At 48.7% G+C, this 20,000-nt stretch overlaps 1 protein-coding gene across 9 annotated transcripts in view; it reads left to right on the top strand.

Annotated features, from left to right (window-relative positions):
- The window catches only part of LOC143292421 (uncharacterized), a 132,951-nt gene extending 116,280 nt beyond the window's left edge, over positions 1–16,671 (top strand). For 6 of the 9 annotated variants that reach the window (XM_076602682.1, XM_076602681.1, XM_076602680.1 and 3 more), the window contains 6 exons: positions 5,136–5,245; positions 7,255–7,380; positions 7,763–9,126; positions 11,270–13,070; positions 14,432–14,545; positions 16,443–16,671. In XM_076602682.1, coding sequence (XP_076458797.1) covers positions 5,136–5,245; positions 7,255–7,380; positions 7,763–9,126; positions 11,270–13,070; positions 14,432–14,545; positions 16,443–16,667 — 3,740 coding nt within the window. In that variant the 3' untranslated portion in view covers positions 16,668–16,671. Of the gene's footprint in view, positions 1–2,190; positions 2,797–5,135; positions 5,246–7,254; positions 7,381–7,762; positions 9,127–11,269; positions 13,071–14,431; positions 14,546–16,442 lie in introns of all 9 variants that reach the window. The other 3 variants (XM_076602684.1, XM_076602685.1, XM_076602683.1) reach the window with 3 other exon arrangements.
- Positions 16,672–20,000: the final 3,329 nt, after the last annotated feature.

Here is a 20,000-nt window from a genome sequence, read left to right as displayed (position 1 = left end):
AGATTGTTGGTTGTTGTCAGCTTGGAGCAAGAGTCAGGTTTCAGATTGTTGGCTGTAGTCAGCTTGGTGCAAGACTCAGGTTTCAGATTGTGGACTGTTGTCGGCTTGGTGCAAGAGTCAGGTTTCAGATTGTGGACTGTTGTCGGCTTGGTGCAAGAGTCAGGTTTCAGATTGTGAACTGTTGGCAGCTTGGAGCAAGAGTCAGGTTTCAGATTGTTGGCTGTAGTCAGCTTGGTGCAAGAGTCAGGTTTCAGATTGTTGGCTGTTGTCAGCTTGGTGCAAGAGTCAGGTTTCAGATTGTTGGCTGTAGTCAGCTTGGTGCAAGAGTCAGGTTTCAGATTGTTGGCAGTAGTCAGCTTGGTGCAAGAGTCAGGTTTCAGATTGTGGACTGTTGTCGGCTTGGTGCAAAGGTCAGGTTTCAGTCGTGGAACTGTTGTCAGCTTGGAGCAAAGGTCAGGTTTCAGTCATGGAAGTGTTGTCATTTTGGTGCAAAGGTCAGGTTTCAGATTGTTGGCTGTAGTCAGCTTGGAGCAAGAGTCAGGTTTCAGATTGTGGACTGTTGTCAGCTTGGAGCAAGAGTCCGTTTTGGTGCAGGAATCAGCTCAGTGCATGGGTCAGGTCAGGTGCAGGAGTCAGGTTCAGATCTGGGGACTGTTGTCAGCTTGACATAGCAGTCAGGTCCACTGGGTGAATTACTCAAAATCAGTCTCAGGTGGATGATGGATGGATGGATGGATGATGGATGGATGGATGGATGGATGATGGATGGATGGATGGATGATGGATGGATGGATGATGGATGGATGGATGATGGATGATGGATGATGGATGGATGGATGGATGATGGATGGATGGATGGATGATGGATGGATGGATGATGGATGGATGGATGGATGATGGATGGATGGATGGATGATGGATGGATGGATGGATGATGGATGGATGGATGGATGATGGATGGATGGATGATGGATGGATGATGGATGGATGGCTGGATGATGGATGGATGGCTGGATGATGGATGGATGGATGGATGATGGATGGATGGATGGATGATGGATGGATGGATGGATGATGGATGGATGGATGGATGATGGATGGATGGATGGATGATGGATGGATGGATGATGGATGGATGATGGATGGATGGATGGATGATGGATGGATGATGGATGGATGGATGGATGATGGATGGATGGATGGATGATGGATGGATGGATGATGGATGGATGATGGATGGATGGATGGATGATGGATGGATGGCTGCTGGGCAGGGAAGGTGCCAGGCAGTCTGTGGGGAGGATTGTTTTGTTTGTTTTGTTTGCTTGTTTGCTTTTTTTAATCGAGAGGTTCCATTTCCATGATTGCTATGCGACCACAGAGCTGTGCGGTGCTGTTTTTGCTGTTTGTGGCTCAGCCGGCACAGTGGGGGGGCCATTGATTGTCAACAAAGCCTTGTAGACGGCTGGATTTGTTTTTTTTTTGGGGGGGGGTTTCTTCTAACTTTTGGGCTGGTCACGCGTGCATGTACGCATTTGCGCACGCGCACGCACAAACACACAGATGCTTACATACATGCACACACACAAACACACGCACGCACAAACACATACATGGACGCACGCATAGACACACATTATGCACGCATGCATGTGACCACACACACACACACGCGCGCGCACATAAACACACTTACACACATACACGCGCGCACAGACACACACACACACACACACACACACACACACACACACACACACACACACACACACACACACACACACACACACACACACCACAGATTGGATGGAAGGAGGGTTGTGGTAGAGAAAAGACCGTTCATCTTTGACCATTGCACATTGTGATGGAAGATAGAGGGTAGCCCGACAGTTGCTGGGTCTTTGATGTGGTTTATTCATCGAAAACCGAGATGTCTGTACTTAAAAAGAAAATAAAGTAAGTAGCGTGAATTTTCGTGGCTGGTAGAACTGAAATCTCTGCCTTCCTTCCCTTTCACCTCCTGTCGCAGTGTGTGTGTGTGTGTGTGTGTGTGTGTGTGTGTGTGTGTGTGTTTATGTGCGAGAGAGAGAGAGAGAGAGACAGGGAGAGAGAGCGAGTGCACTAATGTGAGCGTGCACGTCTTTGTACTCATGGTTTATTCATGATGTAGGCAATTTTTGTTTTTAACAGAGTGCGATAGAGACTGTTTCGTCGTTTGAAAGTACGGTTCTCTTCATCATCTCACCGTCTTTGTCGAGCGTTGAGACAAAAACAATCAGCATTGTTGATACATCTTCATAGTTATTCGAAAACCGTTCTCCAAGGAAATAGACCGCTGTGTTTCGGTAACTGGACATTCTGTCTACAAGTGAAAGCTAAACAAGTATAAGGGTTTGTTACAACCTAGAATCCCGCATTTCCATACAAACGTGGACGTGGTGTCCTCTGTGAAGCAAACGATGTGTGCTGCCTTCTACAGTCAAGTGGAGCATGTGACGTGACTCGCTCAGACAGGCAACGTGTTCACTCTCCGTACCATGGATGGGGCTGTACTCCTCCCAGACTCTCCCAAGAAGTTGATCTCCTCCTTGACCACCAAGGCTGCTCAGGCTCCACACACCACCACTCCTGGAGCATCCACGGCGAAGGAGACCCAGCAGAATGGTTGTGGCCGTGGTGATGGTGGTGGTGGTGGTGGCGGTGGTGATGATGGTAGTGGCGGTGAAAGTGTTCAAATGCCGAATGGAGACGGATTTCATTTCCAGCTTGGGATATTGAAGGATTGTAAGATTCAAGGTGAGACGGGTTTAGGATGGAAGGGGGTTGAATGTTCTGAATATTTCGGGATGGTTGGTGGAGTTTGGGGGACGGGGGTTGAAGGTGCGTGTGGTTGTGTGTGTGTGTGTGTATGTGTCTGTGTGATTGTGTGTGTGTGTGTGCATGCGTGCGTGTGTCTGTGTGTGTGTGTCTGTGTTTGTGTGTGTGTCTTTGTGATTGTGTGTGTGTGTGTGTGTGGCGTGCGTGTGCGCGTGTGCCTGTATTTATATATGTGTGTGTCTGTGTCTGTGAGTGCGTGTGTGTGTGCGTATATGTGTATAGTGCCAGTACGCACTGCGGATAACCTGCAGAGATCTTTCATCAGATCATTCCTCCACATTGATCATTATGTTTCTGGCGGCAGTCCATGGGCAGTGTGATGATGTGGTGTTGTCGATGATTTGCATTGTATGTTGCGTGGTGACATCGTCAGAGCTGTATGATCGACGGGTCCTCTACTGCAATGGGAATTCATTTACAGCTTAGTCTTTTTGTTATAAAGGACTATTAGTGGAGTGATGGCCTAGAGGTAACGCGTCCGCCTAGGAAGCGAGAGAATCTGAGCGCGCTGGTTCGAATCACGGCTCTGCCGTCGATATTTTCTCCCCCCCGTCCCCCCTCCAAAAGACCTTGAGTGGCGGTCTGGACGCTAGTCATTCGGATGAGACGATAAACAGAGGTCCCGTGTGCAGCATGCACTTAGCGCACGTAAAAGAACCCACGGCAACAAAAGGGTTGTTCCAGGCAAAATTCTGTAGAAAAATCCACTTCGATAGGAAAAACAAATAAAACTGCACGCAGGAAAAAATACAACAAAAAAAAGGGTGGCGCTGTAGTATAGCGACGCGCTCTCCCTGGGGAGAGCAGCCCGAATTTCACACAGAGAAATATGTTGTGATAAAAAGAAATACAAATACAAATACGTCTCTCAAACTAGGAGGCAAAATAGCACTGGCTGTTAGTGCTGCAGCCTCGGGGGGTGGGGTGTGTGTGTGTGTGTGCGTGGGGGGGGGGGGGGACAGTACTCTACATTGTCTGTGTGGTTACTGAACCACCACCACCATCACCACCAACAACAACAACACACACACACACACGCACGCACACACACACACACACACACACACACACACACACACACACACACACACACACACACACACACACACACACACACACACACACACACACACACACACACGGACTGAAGTAGTGAGAAGAGGAGGGGGAGTGGCGGAGGGACTTGCTGGATGGGGATTAAGTTCGATGACGACAAAGAACAAGAACGAAGAATAACAACAACAACAACAACAACATAACTATGACATCACTGCTACTTCTATTGACTACTGCTACTACGGATCATCATTGTCACCATCATCATCATCATCATCATCATCGTCGTCGTCGTCGTCGTCGTCGTTATCATCACCATCTTACTCTTCATGACTCGATGCGTTTCACATCACGATGCGTTGATTACCTCTCACGGACACTGCAACACACCTGCAATTTGTCGGACACTGCAACACACCTGTAATTTGTCGGATTCACACAAACATACACACACACACGCGCGCGCGCGTGCGCGCACGCAAGTTTACCAGTCCCCTCCCCATCTCTCCCTAGAACAATAAAATTTCCCCCAAACAAACACACCCATCCCACAACATATAGCATTATCAACATTTACTACACTGAATGTAGCTGCTGTTGTTGTTGTTTGTTGGGTGGTAACTAGACAGTGCAAGAATGAAAAAGCCAAACGTGTATGTTTGTGTGTGTGTGTCTGTGTGTGTGCATGGTGAGGTGTTAACGTGTATGGTGTGTGTGTGTGTGTGTGTGTGTGTGCGTTGCGGTGATAATGTTTGTGGTGGTGGTTTATGGAGACAGGGCGGTGTGAAACCTGTGTGTGTGTGTGTGTGTGTGTGTGTGTGCGTGCGTGCGTGCGTGCGTGCGTGTGCGTTGCGGTGGTAATGTTTGTGGTGGTGGTTTATGGAGATAGGGCGGTGTGAAACCTGCGTGTGTGTGTGTTTGTGTGCGTGCGTGTGTATGTGTATGTGTGCACGTATTGCTTGTGTGTGTGTGCGTGTGTGTGTGTGTGTGTGTGTATGTGTGTGTGTGTGAATGTGTGTTGTGTTGTATGTAGGCACGGCGGTGTGGAACCTGTGTGCTGTGAAGCATAGTGAAGTGGTGGTGTAGACCTACACTGTATTGTACTAAAGGCTGTGTGTGTGTGTGTGTGTGTGCGTGTGTATGTGTGCACGTATTGCTTGTGTGTGTGTATGTGTGTGTGTGTGTGTGTGTGTGTGTTGCAGTCCAAGCCTTCCTAGAGGATGCGGACAGTGTTCTGGCAGCGTTGGACCAGTGCCAGGCTGAAGAGAAGTGTCTGATGCTCATCAAGAAACCCAAGGAGGCCGCCAGAAAGGTCAGGGTTCGCAGGGGGCGGGGACGGCTGGGTGAGGGGGTGGGGGGGTGTGGGGGTCAAGGTCATTTGAATGGTGGAGGTGGTGTGGGTGGGTCGGTAGTGATGATGGTCGTGGTGAAGTGATGGTGGTGATGGGTGTGGTGGAGGTTAAGGGTTAATTGCTGGTTGTGTTATGTGCGGGTGGGCGTAACTAAACATTTTTGACAAGACACCCACGGTCGTTGCACACACACACACACACACACACACACACACACACACACACATATATATATATATATATATATGTGTGTGTGTGTGTGTGTGTGTGTGTGTGTGTGTCTTGCTGTCTGCTTGTCTGTCCATCTGTCTCCCTCTGTCTGATCTGCCCCTCTCTCTCTCTCTCTCTCTATGTCTCGCTGCCCCCTTTCTCTCACGCACGCATGCGCACACACACACTCTCTCTCTCTCTCACCCCCTCTCTCTCTCTTGCTTGCTCTCTCTATCAATCTCTCCCAGTCTGGCTCTCTCCCAGTCACTCTCAGTCTCTCTCTCTCTCTCCCCCAGTCTTTTTTTTTTCTCTCTCTCTGTGTCTCTCTCTCTCACACACACACACACACTCTCTCTCTCGGTCTCCACCAAAATGGCATTAACAACAAACAACACCTCTTTTCAGTCACATCCGGATCGAAAAAGGTCACACATCCTGTGACAATAAACAAGTGTATAGTTACGTTGCGTTCAATGTCACCCCCCCCCCCCGCCCCCCACTTCCAACCTCCTCCAAAAATAGATGCATGTCAGACTGTGTCGTCGAGTAAAGCTAAGTGTTTTGGCAACCCGTCGCATTGAATTATATTGCGATTTTCTGGACTCAACAATTGGCCGCTTATTCCGTGGTATATTCTTTATAAGCGTCATGCGAGTTGGCCGTTGGCAATGTTTTGGTTTTTATATGCATCATTATTATTAGATGTATTTTGTATACCATGTATAATTATGTTGACGTGAAGGTTAGTTTGGTTTTATTTATTTATTTATTTATCTTGGAGAGAAAAATAAACGGAATGGTCCAGGCCAGAGGCATGTCTTTAGATTTGTGTGCATGCATGTGAGTTTCAGTTTCAGATTCTGAAAGAGGCTTCACTGCGTTCGGACAAATCCATATACGCTACACCACATCTGCTAGACAGATGCCTGACCATCAGCATCATAACCCAACGTGCTTAGTCAGGCCTTGAGTGTATGCTTATAGCTGTGTTTGTGTACCTATCAAAGTGGATTTCTTCTACATAATGTTTGCCAGAGGACAACACTCTGGTTGCCACAGGTTCTTTTTTCAGTGCGCCAAGTGCGTGCTGCACGCGGGAACTTGGTTAATCATCTCAGGTATACATACATATGTATGTGTACATAACTACATGCATGTATATGAATGTGTATTGTGTGTGCGTGCGTTTATGTAAGTTTGTGCCTGCCTGTGTGTGCGTATGTGTTAGGGTAGCTGTTAAATACACATGTATTGTTAAAACGTATGTATGCAGTGTGTGTGTGTGTGTGTGTGTGTAGTCATATTTTGGTGTGTGTATGTAACATAGATGTAATGTTTTATGTTAACAAAGCGTTTTTGTAAAGCACCTAGAGCACATTTCTGGATAGTGTGCTAAATAAGTATCCATTATTATTATTATCATTATTATCTCATCCCAATGACCGGACGCCCAGTTTGATTTCCCAGTCAAACTTTAGAGAAAGGGCGAGAGCGAGATTCGAACTCACACGTTCACGGACTCTATACACTGACAGTTGAGAATCAAAAATGAATGTGACTGTACTTACGGCTACATTTCTTTTCCAGAGGTGTCCCGGCACCGATATTTACAATTGTTCATGACTGACGTGGCCTTGTGTGATCGGCTGGTGCTGAAGCACCAACACACAGCTAAATATAGATAAGATACCTGATACCTGATTGGCGTTTTTCTGTCACCCCCCCCCCCCCCCCCCCCCACACACACACACACCTCCAGATGCTGAAGAGTCACTCGCTGTCCAACCTGAGTGTGTCGGACCCACAGCTGTACCGACAGTTCAACGGGCTGCCTCTGTCCGCTGTGCACCACCCTCCCCCCGCCCTCACCACTGGTCACCACAAGGTCAGTCTTGTGTGTGTGTGTGTGTGTGTGTGTGATTAGCATTGCGCACGCACGCGCGCGTGTGTGTGTGTACCGGCTGAGCTGACTTTTAGGACGTTAAAATGCGGCTGTGCCGGTATTTTGATTTCAGGACAACAATTGTCATACCCTCTTGTCTAGAGAGCTTTAGTGCTAAACGGACAATAACATATGTCAGTGTCAGTCTCTCTCTCCCTCCCTCCCTCCCTCCCTCCCTCCCTCTCTCTCTCTCTCTCTCTCCACCCCAACCCGCCCTCCGATAACTGGACATACTTTTTCACGATGAGCTTTTTTTTTTCTTTCTTTTTTTTTTTTTGTCCAGTAACTAAGTGCACAGTCAATGTTCCCTACTCCTGTGTTTCAGGGCAAGCGGTCCTCCGACGAGCACTCCGTCACCTCCACGGACACAGAGCGCTCCGAACCACGTCGCCGCTACGTCAGCTCCAAGGGCAAGGAGAACTTCAAGCAGCAGCAACAGCAGCAGCAGCAGCAGCAACATCGCCGATCCCAGCCCGATCCTCACAAGCCCCCAGACTACTATCACTCGGACTCATCCTCCTCGTCCCTCGCGTCGGAGTACCGCAACGTGCCGCGTCGGGATCGCGAGCGGGATCGGGATCGGGACTCGCGCCGGAGAGGGGATCTGAGGTACTCGTCCATCCCCGAGGATGCGCACGAGATCAATAACAACATCAATGGTGGTGGTGTTGGAGGGGTGGGGGGCAAGGAGGGGGTGTCCATGTACCACAGCTGTCACGACCTGTCCTTTGCTTCCCAGACCAGCTCCGCCAACACCTCCACTTACAGCCGAGGTCAAGGTCAGGGTCAGGTCAAGCCGGGTCACAACCACCCCCACCATCCCCATCCCCACCACCCACACCCCTCGGACCAGATCGCCAGTGACCAGATGTATGGGGGGCGGGGTCAGCGTGGCCCCCCTGACCTGGTGACCCCCACGGTGCACGACCCGGGCGACCTGGAGGACGCGGCCAGGTCAAGGTCAATGGGCAACCTGACCACGGGGCTGGCGACCTTCTCGTTGGTGGGTCAGCGCAAGGCGGACAGCATGCTGGACTTGCCGTCGTCATCCTCCTACTCTTCGGCCCCTCCTCCCCCACACCCCTCCTCCTCCTCCCGTCACGGACCCCCACCACCACCACCACCGTCCTCCTCAGGCTCCTCTCAGGCCGCCAGACACCGGAGTGAGGGGACAGGGGGGGCGCCTCCTTACCCGGACCACCTCCGGTCCCCAGACCCAGGGGCGGGCTACGTCCGGTCCCCGAGGCACAGCTACCCGGAGAGCGGGCGGACGCCCAGGAGACGCAGCGAGGATGACGAGGTCTTCTTCTCCCCTCTTCCGGGAGCTCCTCCTCCTCCTCGGCACCACCACGCCTCCTCCAACGGGTTCCACAACGGCATGACCACCACCACCAACTCCAACAACAACAACAACAACCACCACTACCACGAGCCACACAAGTCTCACCACCACCACCACCACCACAACCAACAGGCTGATTCGGCGGCGCCCAGCGGAAGACCTCAGCATCCTCCTCAACAGCATCGGAACGGACACGCCGCCACCTACCACAGCGGCAGCTCCTCCAGCACATCGCGGGAGCAGACGCCTCAAGGAGACGTCCCTCCGCCCAAGCCCAAGCGGAGTCTGCCGCACGTGCCTCTGAACGAGACGTCGGAGAGGATCAAGCGATTCACGGAGATGATGAGGTGAGGCGAGTGGGTTGGCTGGTAGGTTGTTCCTTTCGTTTTTGACTCACTTGTGTAAACAAAGTGAGTCTATGTTTTAACCCGGTGTTCGGTTGTCCGTGTGTGTCTGTATGTCTGTGTGTCCGTGGTAAACTTTAACATTGCCATTTTCTCTGCAAATACTTTGTCAGTTGACACCAAATTAGGCATAAAAATAGGAAAAATTTAGTTCTTTCCAGTCATCTTGCTTAAAACAATATTGCACCTCTGGGATGGGCACCAAAAAAAAGAAAAAAAAAGAAGCCTAATTATATGCAAACTGCATTTACTGTTACATTTATATTTTTTGTATTCTCTAAACTTGGCACTTTGATCTGATATTCTGACCCAACAGCAAGAGCAGTCAGTATTATCATTTTTTGTTCAAACAGGAACTTCTTTTGCTAAGCATGGAAGTTTTATTTATTTTGCAAACGTTTTGGTGCAGATAGTAAAAAAGGGAAATTACTCTGTAATTAGTGCAAGGGGACTTAATTTGCTTTAAACTGATCTTTCTCATCTTAAACATTACATTTTGAAATTATACTCAGTACATAAAAAGCTTGGATTTTTTTAAAAAGTGTATCACAAGTGAGTCTTGAAGGCCTTGTCTCTCTTGTTTTTGTCGCCACAGTTTCCGTGTGAGAGAAATGAATGGTGTACTGTTGAGCAGTTTAAAATGTGAGAAACAACACTTTTGACGACAGTTTGTATTCTAGAAATAACCACATTTTGTATTTTGAGAAATGGCACTTTAATCGAAGTTTCAGTTTCTGTGTGAGAAATGGAACTTTGATAAAAGTTTTTATATGAGAAATGGTAACTTTAATCAAAGTTTCTGTATGATAAATGGTACTTTGATTAAAGTTTCTGTGTTATGAATGGTGCTTTGATTAAAGTTTCTGCACGAGAAATGGTACTTATGACCACAGCTTATAAAAGGACAATGATGGAACTTACTTAACGGGAGTTCCAGTATCAGGACTGGTCAGTGGTGACATCATTATGGCGGTTGCAAGCTAGTGATGTCATCTTGGTAGTGGTTGCTAGCCAGTGATGTCATCGTGGTGGTAGTTGCAAGCTAGTGGTGTCATCTTGGTAGTGGTTGCTAGCCAGTGATGTCATCGTGGTGGTAGTTGCAAGCTAGTGGTGTCATCTTGGTGGTGGTTGCTAGCCAGTGATGTCATCTTGGTGGTGGTTGCTAGCTAGTGATGTCATCTTGGTAGTGGTTGCAAGCCAGTGATGTCATCTTGGTGGTGGTTGCTAGCCAGTGATGTCATCTTGGTGGTGGTTGCTAGCCAGTGATGTCATCTTGGTGGTGGTTGCTAGCCAGTGATTTCATCTGTGTGGTGGTTTCAGGTCAGTCGTCGACCAGTAAGCCGGGTGTCCATGGGTTTGAATTCCATATATGGACCGTTAATTTTTTTTTTATACTCCCCATCCACTAGACCTTGAGTGGTGGTTTGGGTGCTAGACTTTCGGATCACCCAGAGACGATGAATCGAGGTCCCATGTCCAGCAAGCAGTTAACGCACATAAACGAACTTAACGACAACAAAAGGGTTGTCCCTGATAAAATTCTGTAGGTGACAATGCAAGGGCATCCAGGAGTATTGACCTGGGTACGGCTCGGCCCCCTCAGAGTGTAAGGAGTTAAGTCCCGAAACGTTTGAAGACCTTGCAGCTCTCCCTAGAGTTTCTTATCACTGTAGAAATAAGAATTTACTTTGATTGGAAAACAACAACAACAACAACAACAAAAATGCACGTGGAGACCGAGGCAACCACTGTGAGGACGGCAGCTTGAATTTCACAGAGAATCTGATGTGACAGACGTTGACACAATTCAGTACAGTACGACACGATACATTACAGTGCACTACACTACACTACGCCACAATACGATACAATACAATACGATACATTACAGTACAATGAAATACAACACAATACAATACAACGCAATACAATTACAATACAACGCACTAGACTACACTACAATACATTTCACAACAATAAAATGCAACACAATACAACGCACTGCACCACAACACAACACAACACAACACAACACAACACAACACAACACAACACAACACAAACCACGTGCTGTGACATATTTCAGGTCCAGGATGTCGGTGTGCAGCAGCAGCGGCAGCAGGAGCACGGCCAACTCGGCCATGTCGCAGCAGACCCCCACCACCCCCCACACGCCCCCGTCCCGCCAGGCCTCGTTCACCACGGACAACGGGTCGGACTGCGAGGTGTCCACGCTGCTCGAAGCCCGCCACAAGGACGCGGCGGCGGCGGCAACAGCATCGTCTTCATCGTTGCAGAGACTTCCCCAGGAAGCGGACCTCATGCAGCAGTACCATCACCACCACCAGCCGTCCCGGAACGTGAGGGGAAAGGATGCCGGTGGAGGGGGTGCAGAGGAGAGGGGGGCCCGGCCTCAGCCCCATTCTGCCCGACAGGCGGCCCGCTCACAGGGCACTCCCAGCCAGCTGCCGTATGGAGGGGACGCGACTTTCACCTCCTCCCACAGCCACTCCAGCACCATGGACTCGGGATACACCACCAACACGGAGGGCGATGGTGACTCCACGGCTAACAGCATCCACCACCCCCACCAGTCCCAACAGCCCCCTCATCCCCACAACCCCCACAACCCTCACCACGTCCTCAGCCCCCCTTACCACCCGCCCCCTCCTCCACCGCAGTACCCCCACCACTCCCACCCCAACCATCACCACCCTCATCATCATCCGCAGCATCATCATCAACAGGTGGATGAGGCCTCTCCCCGTGTTGTCCCGGCGCCCCGCAGTCTGTCCCTGGCGGCGGCCCGCAAGTTCAGCAGCATGCAGAACGTCAGCACAGGGCACGTGCAGCACGCTCACGGACCTCCTCCTCCTCCTGCCCCCCACTCAGGACGTCCAACCCACCCTGCGGAGTGGGGAGGAGGAGGAGCGGGCAGGAACCAGGCGGGTGCCCCGCCACCCCCTTCTTCTCACTCCTCCAAAGGCCCCGCCCCCATGCGGGCTCACCACCCAGCAGACCCCAAGGCGGAGCACCAGAGGAGGAGCTGGGACCTGGCTCACAACTTCAAGTCTCTGGACTTCATGCCCGTGACAGACAGCAACGCCCAGAGGACCGGCCGTGCCCAGGGGATTGAGGACCTCGTGGTGAAGCCCCAGGCCGTGTCCCTCAACTCTCTGGGCGGGAGAGGGAAACCACCGCAGGAGGCCGCGTCTCCACGAAGAGCGGAATCCCAGCGTCGGGAAGGTGGGCAGGGGAGACGGGGCAGCTTCCATGACGCCATGCAGCAGCAGCAGCAGCAGCACGTAGACAATGGTGCCCACCTACCGACTTCAGACAATACCACCACCACCACTAACCACACCTTGCCAGGCCACTGGAAAGTTAACAATAATGGCAACAACGTCAACAACACCCACAACAACAACAACAACAACAACACCAAACCCATCACCAGAAACAGCAACAGCAACAGCAACGCACCACTCACACTGCCAAAGACCAACAGCAACATCCATAACAATAGCCACAACAACAACGGGGACGCTGTGAACACCACGCCCACTTTATTCCAGCTGTCCCAGAACTTCAACCTGTGTTCAGCCAAACTGTTCCTTCCTGGAGACCTCTCCCTGGGCAAGCTGCTGTCCCTGACCTCTGTGCAGGTCGCTCTGCCGTCGGATCTGGGATCCCCGACAGCGCAGTCCCCGCAGGGCCGCTGTGCCAGGCTGGGGGGTCCGGGCAGTGCCTTCAGGCCCGTGAGGTCGGGGAGCGTGGGAGGGGGCCACGTGACGGTGGAGATGGTGGGGGTGGGGGCCCTGGAGCAGCCGCGGTGCCAGCAGCTGTGTGTGCTGGGGGAGGTGCGCGTGGGCGATGTCCTGGTGGAGGTGAGTTCTCTTCCCCCGCTGCCCCACTCCGTCGTCGTGATGTCCTGGTTCCTGTGATGACCTTGTGATGTCCCATTCCCTGTTGATGTACGGGTCCTTGTGATGTCCCATTCCCTGTTGATGTATCGGTCCTTGTGATGTCCCATTCCCTGTTGATGTATCGGTCCTTGTGATGTCCCATTCCCTGTTGATGTATGGGGCCTTGTGATGTCCCATTCCCTGTTGATGTATGGGGCCTTGTGCTGTCCCATTCCCTGTTGATGTATCGGTCCTTGTGATGTCCCATTCCCTGTTGATGTATGGGTCCTTGTGATGTCCCATTCCCTGTTGATGTATCGGTCCTTGTGATGTCCCATTCCCTGTTGATGTATCGGTCCTTGTGATGTCCCATTCCCTGTTGATGTATGGGTCCTTGTGATGTCCCATTCCCTGTTGATGTATCGGTCCTTGTGATGTCCCAATCCCTGTTCATGTATGGGTCCTTGTGCTGTCCCATTGCCTGTTGATGTATCGGTCCTTGTGGTGTCCCATTCCCTTGTAATGTATCGGTCCTTGTGATGTCCCATTCCCTGTTGATGTATGGGGCCTTGTGATGTCCCATTCCCTGTTGATGTATGGGGCCTTGTGCTGTCCAGTTCCCTGTTGATGCCTGTGTGAATGTGTTGTCCTTCAGGGGGTATCAAGCTGGTGAAACGTACCGCTTTTCACTTCCTGTGGGCATGTGTTGTTCGTCTACCTGTGGTGTATGTTTTTCGTCATTTTACACTGCCAATGTGAATGTGTTGTCGTTCTGGTGTGTTAAAGACAGAGGGTATGTATTGTGTGACATATGTATGACTGACTGACAGACAGGCAGACAGGAAGACACATGGCCATGAACGTGTGTATGTGTGTGTGTGTGTGTGTGTGTGTGTGTGTGTGTGTGTGTGTGTGTGAGAGAGAGAGAGCGAGCGAGCGAGCGGGGTGGGGGTGGGGGGACGTGTGTGTGTGTGTAAATGCGTGTGTTACTTGTGTGTGTGTCTGTGTGATAGTGTTTTTTTTGTTTGATCTTTCCTTTTCTGTGGGTGTTTACCATTAAATGTGTTTTAAATGGGAATTAAGAATACAGAGAGAGGGACAGACTGACTGACAAGACAGACAAACAGACCGGCGTATGTATGTGGACTTGATAAATGAGCTCATACAATTTATTATGCTATGTTGATATTGAAGCAAAGACCTGAGCACTGTCTTCACGGCGATACTGAACAATCATTTGATGTGATTTAATGTGTATGCTGTGGTGATTATGATACCCCAACTATATAATCTGGGCGTTTGTGCGTGCGTCTGTGTGTGTGTGTGTATGTGTGTGTGTGCAGGTGAACGGGCGGCAGTGTGTGGGCATGGCGGGGACTACTCTGCAGGGTCTGCTGGACGCCACGATGGGGGAAGTCACGCTGACCATTGCCCGCCGAAAAGAAGAGAAGGATGATGTCAGTGTGTGTGTGTGTGTGTGTATGTGTGCCCCGCGCGCGCGCGCGTGTGTGTGTGTGTGTGCTGTGCTTGTGCATGTTGGTGTTTGTTCATGTTTGTATGGGTGGTTGTATGTATGCGCGCGCCTATGTGCCCAGATGTGTTTGTGTGTGCACGTGTCTTTGTATGTATGTATGTACGTATGTATGTATGTATATATATATATATATATATATATAGAGAGAGAGAGAGAGAGATATGAGTGGATGTTTTTTGTACAAGAAGAATACTCTCTCTTGGAGTCCTGCTCTCCGCTCTTTGTAGAACATACTGAAGTAAATACCGCAAACGGTGAGATTTAATTAAAGGTAAAAACAACAGTAGTCTGTCCATGTCTTTGACACCTGTAATTAGAATACAGCAAATTTTCGCTGGCGTGCAGCTCCATCAGGCTAAGGCACTGTGCACCAGTGGAAATTTGCAGTATTTCAACAACAAGTGTCAAAGACATGAGCAGACTACTGTTATTATTTCTCTCTCTGTATGTGTGTGTGTGTCGGTGTGTGTGTGTGTGTGTGCATTCATGCTTGCGTGCATGTGTGGATATAGATTATGCGTCTGTGCACTTGTATAGATATGCATGCAAATGAGTACATGCACACTACATGTATTTGTATTTGTATTTCTTTTGATCACAACATATTTCTCTGTGTTAAATTCAGGCTGCTCTCCCCAGGGAGAGCGCGTCGCTACACTACAGCGCCACCCATTTTTTTAAATAATTTTTCCTGCATGCAGATTTATTTGTTTTTCCTATCGATGATTTTTCAACAGAATTTTGCCAGGAACAACCCTTTTGTTGCCGTGGGTTCTTTTACGTGCGCTAAGTGCATGCTGCACACGGGACCTGGGTTTATCGTCTCATCCGAATGACTAGCGTCCAGACCACCACTCAAGGTCTAGTGGAGGGGGAGAAAATATCGGCGGCTGAACCGTGATTCGAACCAGCGCGCTCAGATTCTCTCGCTTCCTAGGCGGACGCTTTACCTCTAGGCCATCACTCCACAATATGTATGTGTGGGTGTGAACTTCAGCCGGAGCACATGTAGTTCTGTTTCATTGACTTCTCTTTCTTTCCCTCCTCCACCCCCCACAGCCCCCCCCCCCCCTCTCCGATCCTTCCCACATGTGATACATTGACCACTCCATGGACATGCAGACAGGATGACTGAAGTGGTTTAACTCTCTCCATACGAACGGCGAAAGAGACGACGTTAACAGCGTTTCACCCCAATTACCATCACCAAAATATTGCAAGCGGAAGGCTCTTATACTGAAGAGGTGAATGTTGACAAAAAATACCACAATTCTGACGACGGAAGCTAAAGGTTGGGTCATTCAGACACCCACTGGACATCCGATGGGTCTGTGTAGAGGAGAAGAGAGGACTGGCCGTACTGAGTGAGTTAAACATAGGGTGTGCCAGGTTTCCCCAGCACTTGCAACACCTGTAACATCTGTAATACCTTTCACATCTACAACAACTGTAGCACCTCTTATGCCCGGAACATTTTAATACCTGTAATAATTATAGCACCTGTAATACTTGTAACACCTGTGATACCTGTCACACCTGTAACGCATATGAATATAACACCTGCAATGCCTGTAACACCTGTAATATATGGTAACATCTGCAACACCTGAAATACGTATGGCAGATAGAATATATGTACCTGTAATACATATAACACCTATGATACCTGCAGCACTTGTGATACCTTAACGCATGTAATACCTGTTAGACCTGGAAACACCAGCAACACCTTGATACATAAAACACCTCTATTACCTGTAACACCTGTAAGTACCTGTAACACCTGTAAATACCTGCAACACCTGTAACACCTGTTCCAGAGCCGGGTCCAGCAACTGGAGAGCAGCCTTCACAGCCTGCAAGTGGAGGTGCAGCGCATGAGAGAGGAGCTGTCCAAGAAGGATGCGCGCATACGGGAGCTCTCCACCATGCTGCCCTGGAAGCGGGGCGAGGAGGGAGTGGTGGGTGGTGACGGGGGCGGCGTGGTGCTGGGGGCGGCGGAAGAGGGGGCCTTTGTGATCGGTGACAACGAGTTTGTGGTGTGATGGGGGTGGGGTGCGATGCGACAGGGGGGAGGCGAGGAAGGACGGGGACAGGAGGGGAGAACGAGAGAGATTTCAGAACACGCCCCCCCCCGGCCCCCGCCTACCCCCCACCCTCCGGCCTCCCCCAAAGGTGTGTGTGTGTGTGTGTGTGTGTGTGTGTGTGTGCGCTCGCGCGCGTTCATCGTCATCAGCAAGAGGACTTTCTCTAATGTTAGGGTTTTTGACCGGTTTTTTGGAGTTCTAGAAGGACATCTCGTGATGTGGTGTAGACACATCACTTTGGACATTATACACATGTGTGAAGAGAACGTCTTTCTGTCGTATAGACAAGGAGTTCGTGGGCTTGGGTGAAGAAGGGAAAGTGGTTTGGAGAAGATTATCTTTGTGTCTTGTGAGTGAGAAGTTATCTTTTGTGTGGTTTACAAGGACGTTTCTTGGCGATCCGGACAAAGCTTGATGTATGCGGAGATAATTTCTCCACCATGATCTGGACAGAGGTGATTTGGAGAGGGCATCATCATTTTGTTGTGGACAGAGCTGTTGGTGTGTGATGGAATTGTTTTTGGTCTGAATACAGTGGCTGTTTGACGACGTCTAGTTAGTATCTGGACGGAGTTTGGTGTGGGTGAAGTGCACAGCTCTACAGTGCGTGTTTAAATATGGACAGAGTGTGTTGGCTTGGAGCGGAGTTCTTTGCGATCTGGTCAGAATTTGATCTATGTGTATGTATGTGTGTGTGTGGAGAGAGAGAGAGAGAGAGAGAGACGTAAAGTGGTCTGGACGTAGTTTGGTCAGTCATGGTGGTTCCAAGAAAACATTTCTTCTGGTCTCCACGGAGGTTGGTGTGTGGAGGAGTAGCCAACCAAGTGATGTGTGCCAGTGACTTTATTCAACTGTTACAGCGACGAAAGATATGCATGATGGGTAGACAGCTTTTACGTCGTGGATTACACGAAAGTGATTTGATAACTGACGTCTTTTGCTTGAAAAGTTTGACGGATCATAAACAGTGATGATTCCTAATGCTTCAGTATAATTACATAGTTGTTGACTTAATCAAGACCGTGCAGACGATACAACGAATGCAGACAAGTTTATAATTACAAATGTGGTGCTTCTGTGTTGTTGGTTTTTTTTAAGACAAATCGTCTGGCTTCGGAAGACCTCGGCTGACTCGTCCATTTTTTTAATAAGTTGTTGGGAAAACAGTGTCATGTTCAGGGAACGTCAGAAGAAAACAATGGCCCCGGTTGCTTAAAAAGACAGTGCGGAATGCACACTTGGACAGGTCTGGATTTGGACATGTTGGACATTCTTGTCAACTGCCTCAGGATTTGCTACACTGTGTCATTCAACGGATGTCTGTGGTCTGAGAGGGAGAAGAGGATGAAAGGATGAAGCGAAAACTGTGTCCAGAAATAATGTTTGAAACCTTATCTAATTGATACGTTTTGCATATGATAATGGAAAACATGTTGTTTTTGGCTGGTGTGAACAAATGTTCACTTGTGCGTGAGAAGGACAAAGATGTTGTGGTGTGCGTGTGTATGTTTGTGTCTATGTGTAGAAGGAGATGGGTAAATTCATGCATTGAATTGATTTTTTTTTCAAAGCTATCCATACAAATGCGCATTTGTATTATTACCATCTAAATTGTTCTGGGAGTGCTAACATCGATACGTATGACCAGTTGTTTTTCTTTTCTTCACAGTTGGAGTAGCATGATACGAAACCCATGAGCTGGTGTCGAACAGTAAAAGCCGCATGGTAATATATTTATACTAGTGCTTCACAGAATGAACTGCAGGGTACTATCCATATATGCTAGTGTTTCACAGTATTAGCAGCATGATATTATACCTACATCACATGACAGTGTTTCACATAAGGAACAGCATGATACTGTGCCTACATGACAGTGTGTAACAGTAGGATCAGTACAACACCATGCAGGTACAATGATAGTATGTAACAGTAGCAGTTGCGTGACAGGTACTATACCAGTAGTAGTGTTTTACAGCAGCAACAACATGGTACTCTACCTGTATCATAACATGTGCTTGTTGTATGATTGATTGAATCGTACATTTATTCACAGTCTGTAATTACAGGCAGACTGGCTGTGAAACTTGCCACATGATGATGTGAATGAGCAAACTACACACCATTTAAGTTGGTGAAAAATGATTATAATGCGTACAAATCCTTGAAAGTTTTAACGAGACAGCCCATGAAATTTGCTCTTTTTGAAGTGTTTGCAGCAAAATCATTTTGTCAGGTAGTGTTGATCGGAACTCTGGAATGTAAGCTAATAGCATGTCCGTCACAGTCAGTTATGCATGCATGCACTTGAATGGACAATCAGACCAGGTGCATAATGTGCAGATTGATCTGGATACTTGATATTCAACACATAGCTTTTGACCTTGTTGGTAATGGTTGAACAGATGAGAGAGAGAGAGAGAGAGAGAGAGAGAGAGAGAGAGAGAAGGCCGAACGACAAAACAATTCCACAGACGTAGTGTTTCCTTGTCTTACATAGGCACATGGTGAATTCAGTTGACAGACCTCTGAGGTCTTTTGAACACCAATTTCCAGGGCCTGTTACAATAAATGCGGGCAAGAAACAGTTCAAAATATACAATTTTTCCCGACACTTAACGTATCTGGTACAGAAAACACCGCATACTTATCTTAGTTTTTGAACCCACAAGAATTCAAAGTGTTAACAGCGAAATGGGTTGATTTGGGAGCACCGTGAAAATGCATGGTTACTGTTTTTGGCAAGAAAGAAGATGATGAAATGATGATATAGGTGTTGTTGGAAATGCTGCTGACTTGATTTCACATCGTCATAGCACAAACAGCTGATAATGGACTTCAAGCATTAACGTGATGCCAGTGCTTGGCAAAGGAAGTTTGAACGATGCTGATAAGTTCCAACACGGTGATTGTTGAATGAACTGCATTATGGATGAGAGAAACTGTTCAGGTTTGTTTTGTTGTTGTTGTTTTTTGACACACGACGTAGTATGAATGAAGTTACAGATCTGTTCAGTGCTTGAACAGAACACCGTGCGACAGAGAATACTCAGTGACAGATTTCAGATGATATTACACAGTGACACCGGCAGTGATACATGTTTGTGTATTGGTCTGGACACAGGGTGTTAGGGCATGATCACTATTTGCTGCTGCTGCTGACATTGTTATTCCAAATTCGTGTACATGTGGAAACGCGCGCACGTATATATATATATGCATGTATACATGTGTGTGTGCGTGTGTGTGTGTGTGCGCGCGCGCGCGCGCATGTGTGTGTGTGACATTGTT

The sequence above is a fragment of the Babylonia areolata genome, chromosome 18, assembly GCF_041734735.1.
Source record: "Babylonia areolata isolate BAREFJ2019XMU chromosome 18, ASM4173473v1, whole genome shotgun sequence".
Classification (NCBI taxonomy): domain Eukaryota; kingdom Metazoa; phylum Mollusca; class Gastropoda; order Neogastropoda; family Buccinidae; genus Babylonia; species Babylonia areolata.
The sequence above is the reverse complement of the archived record's forward strand: the minus strand, read 5'-3'. Positions and strand labels throughout refer to the sequence as shown.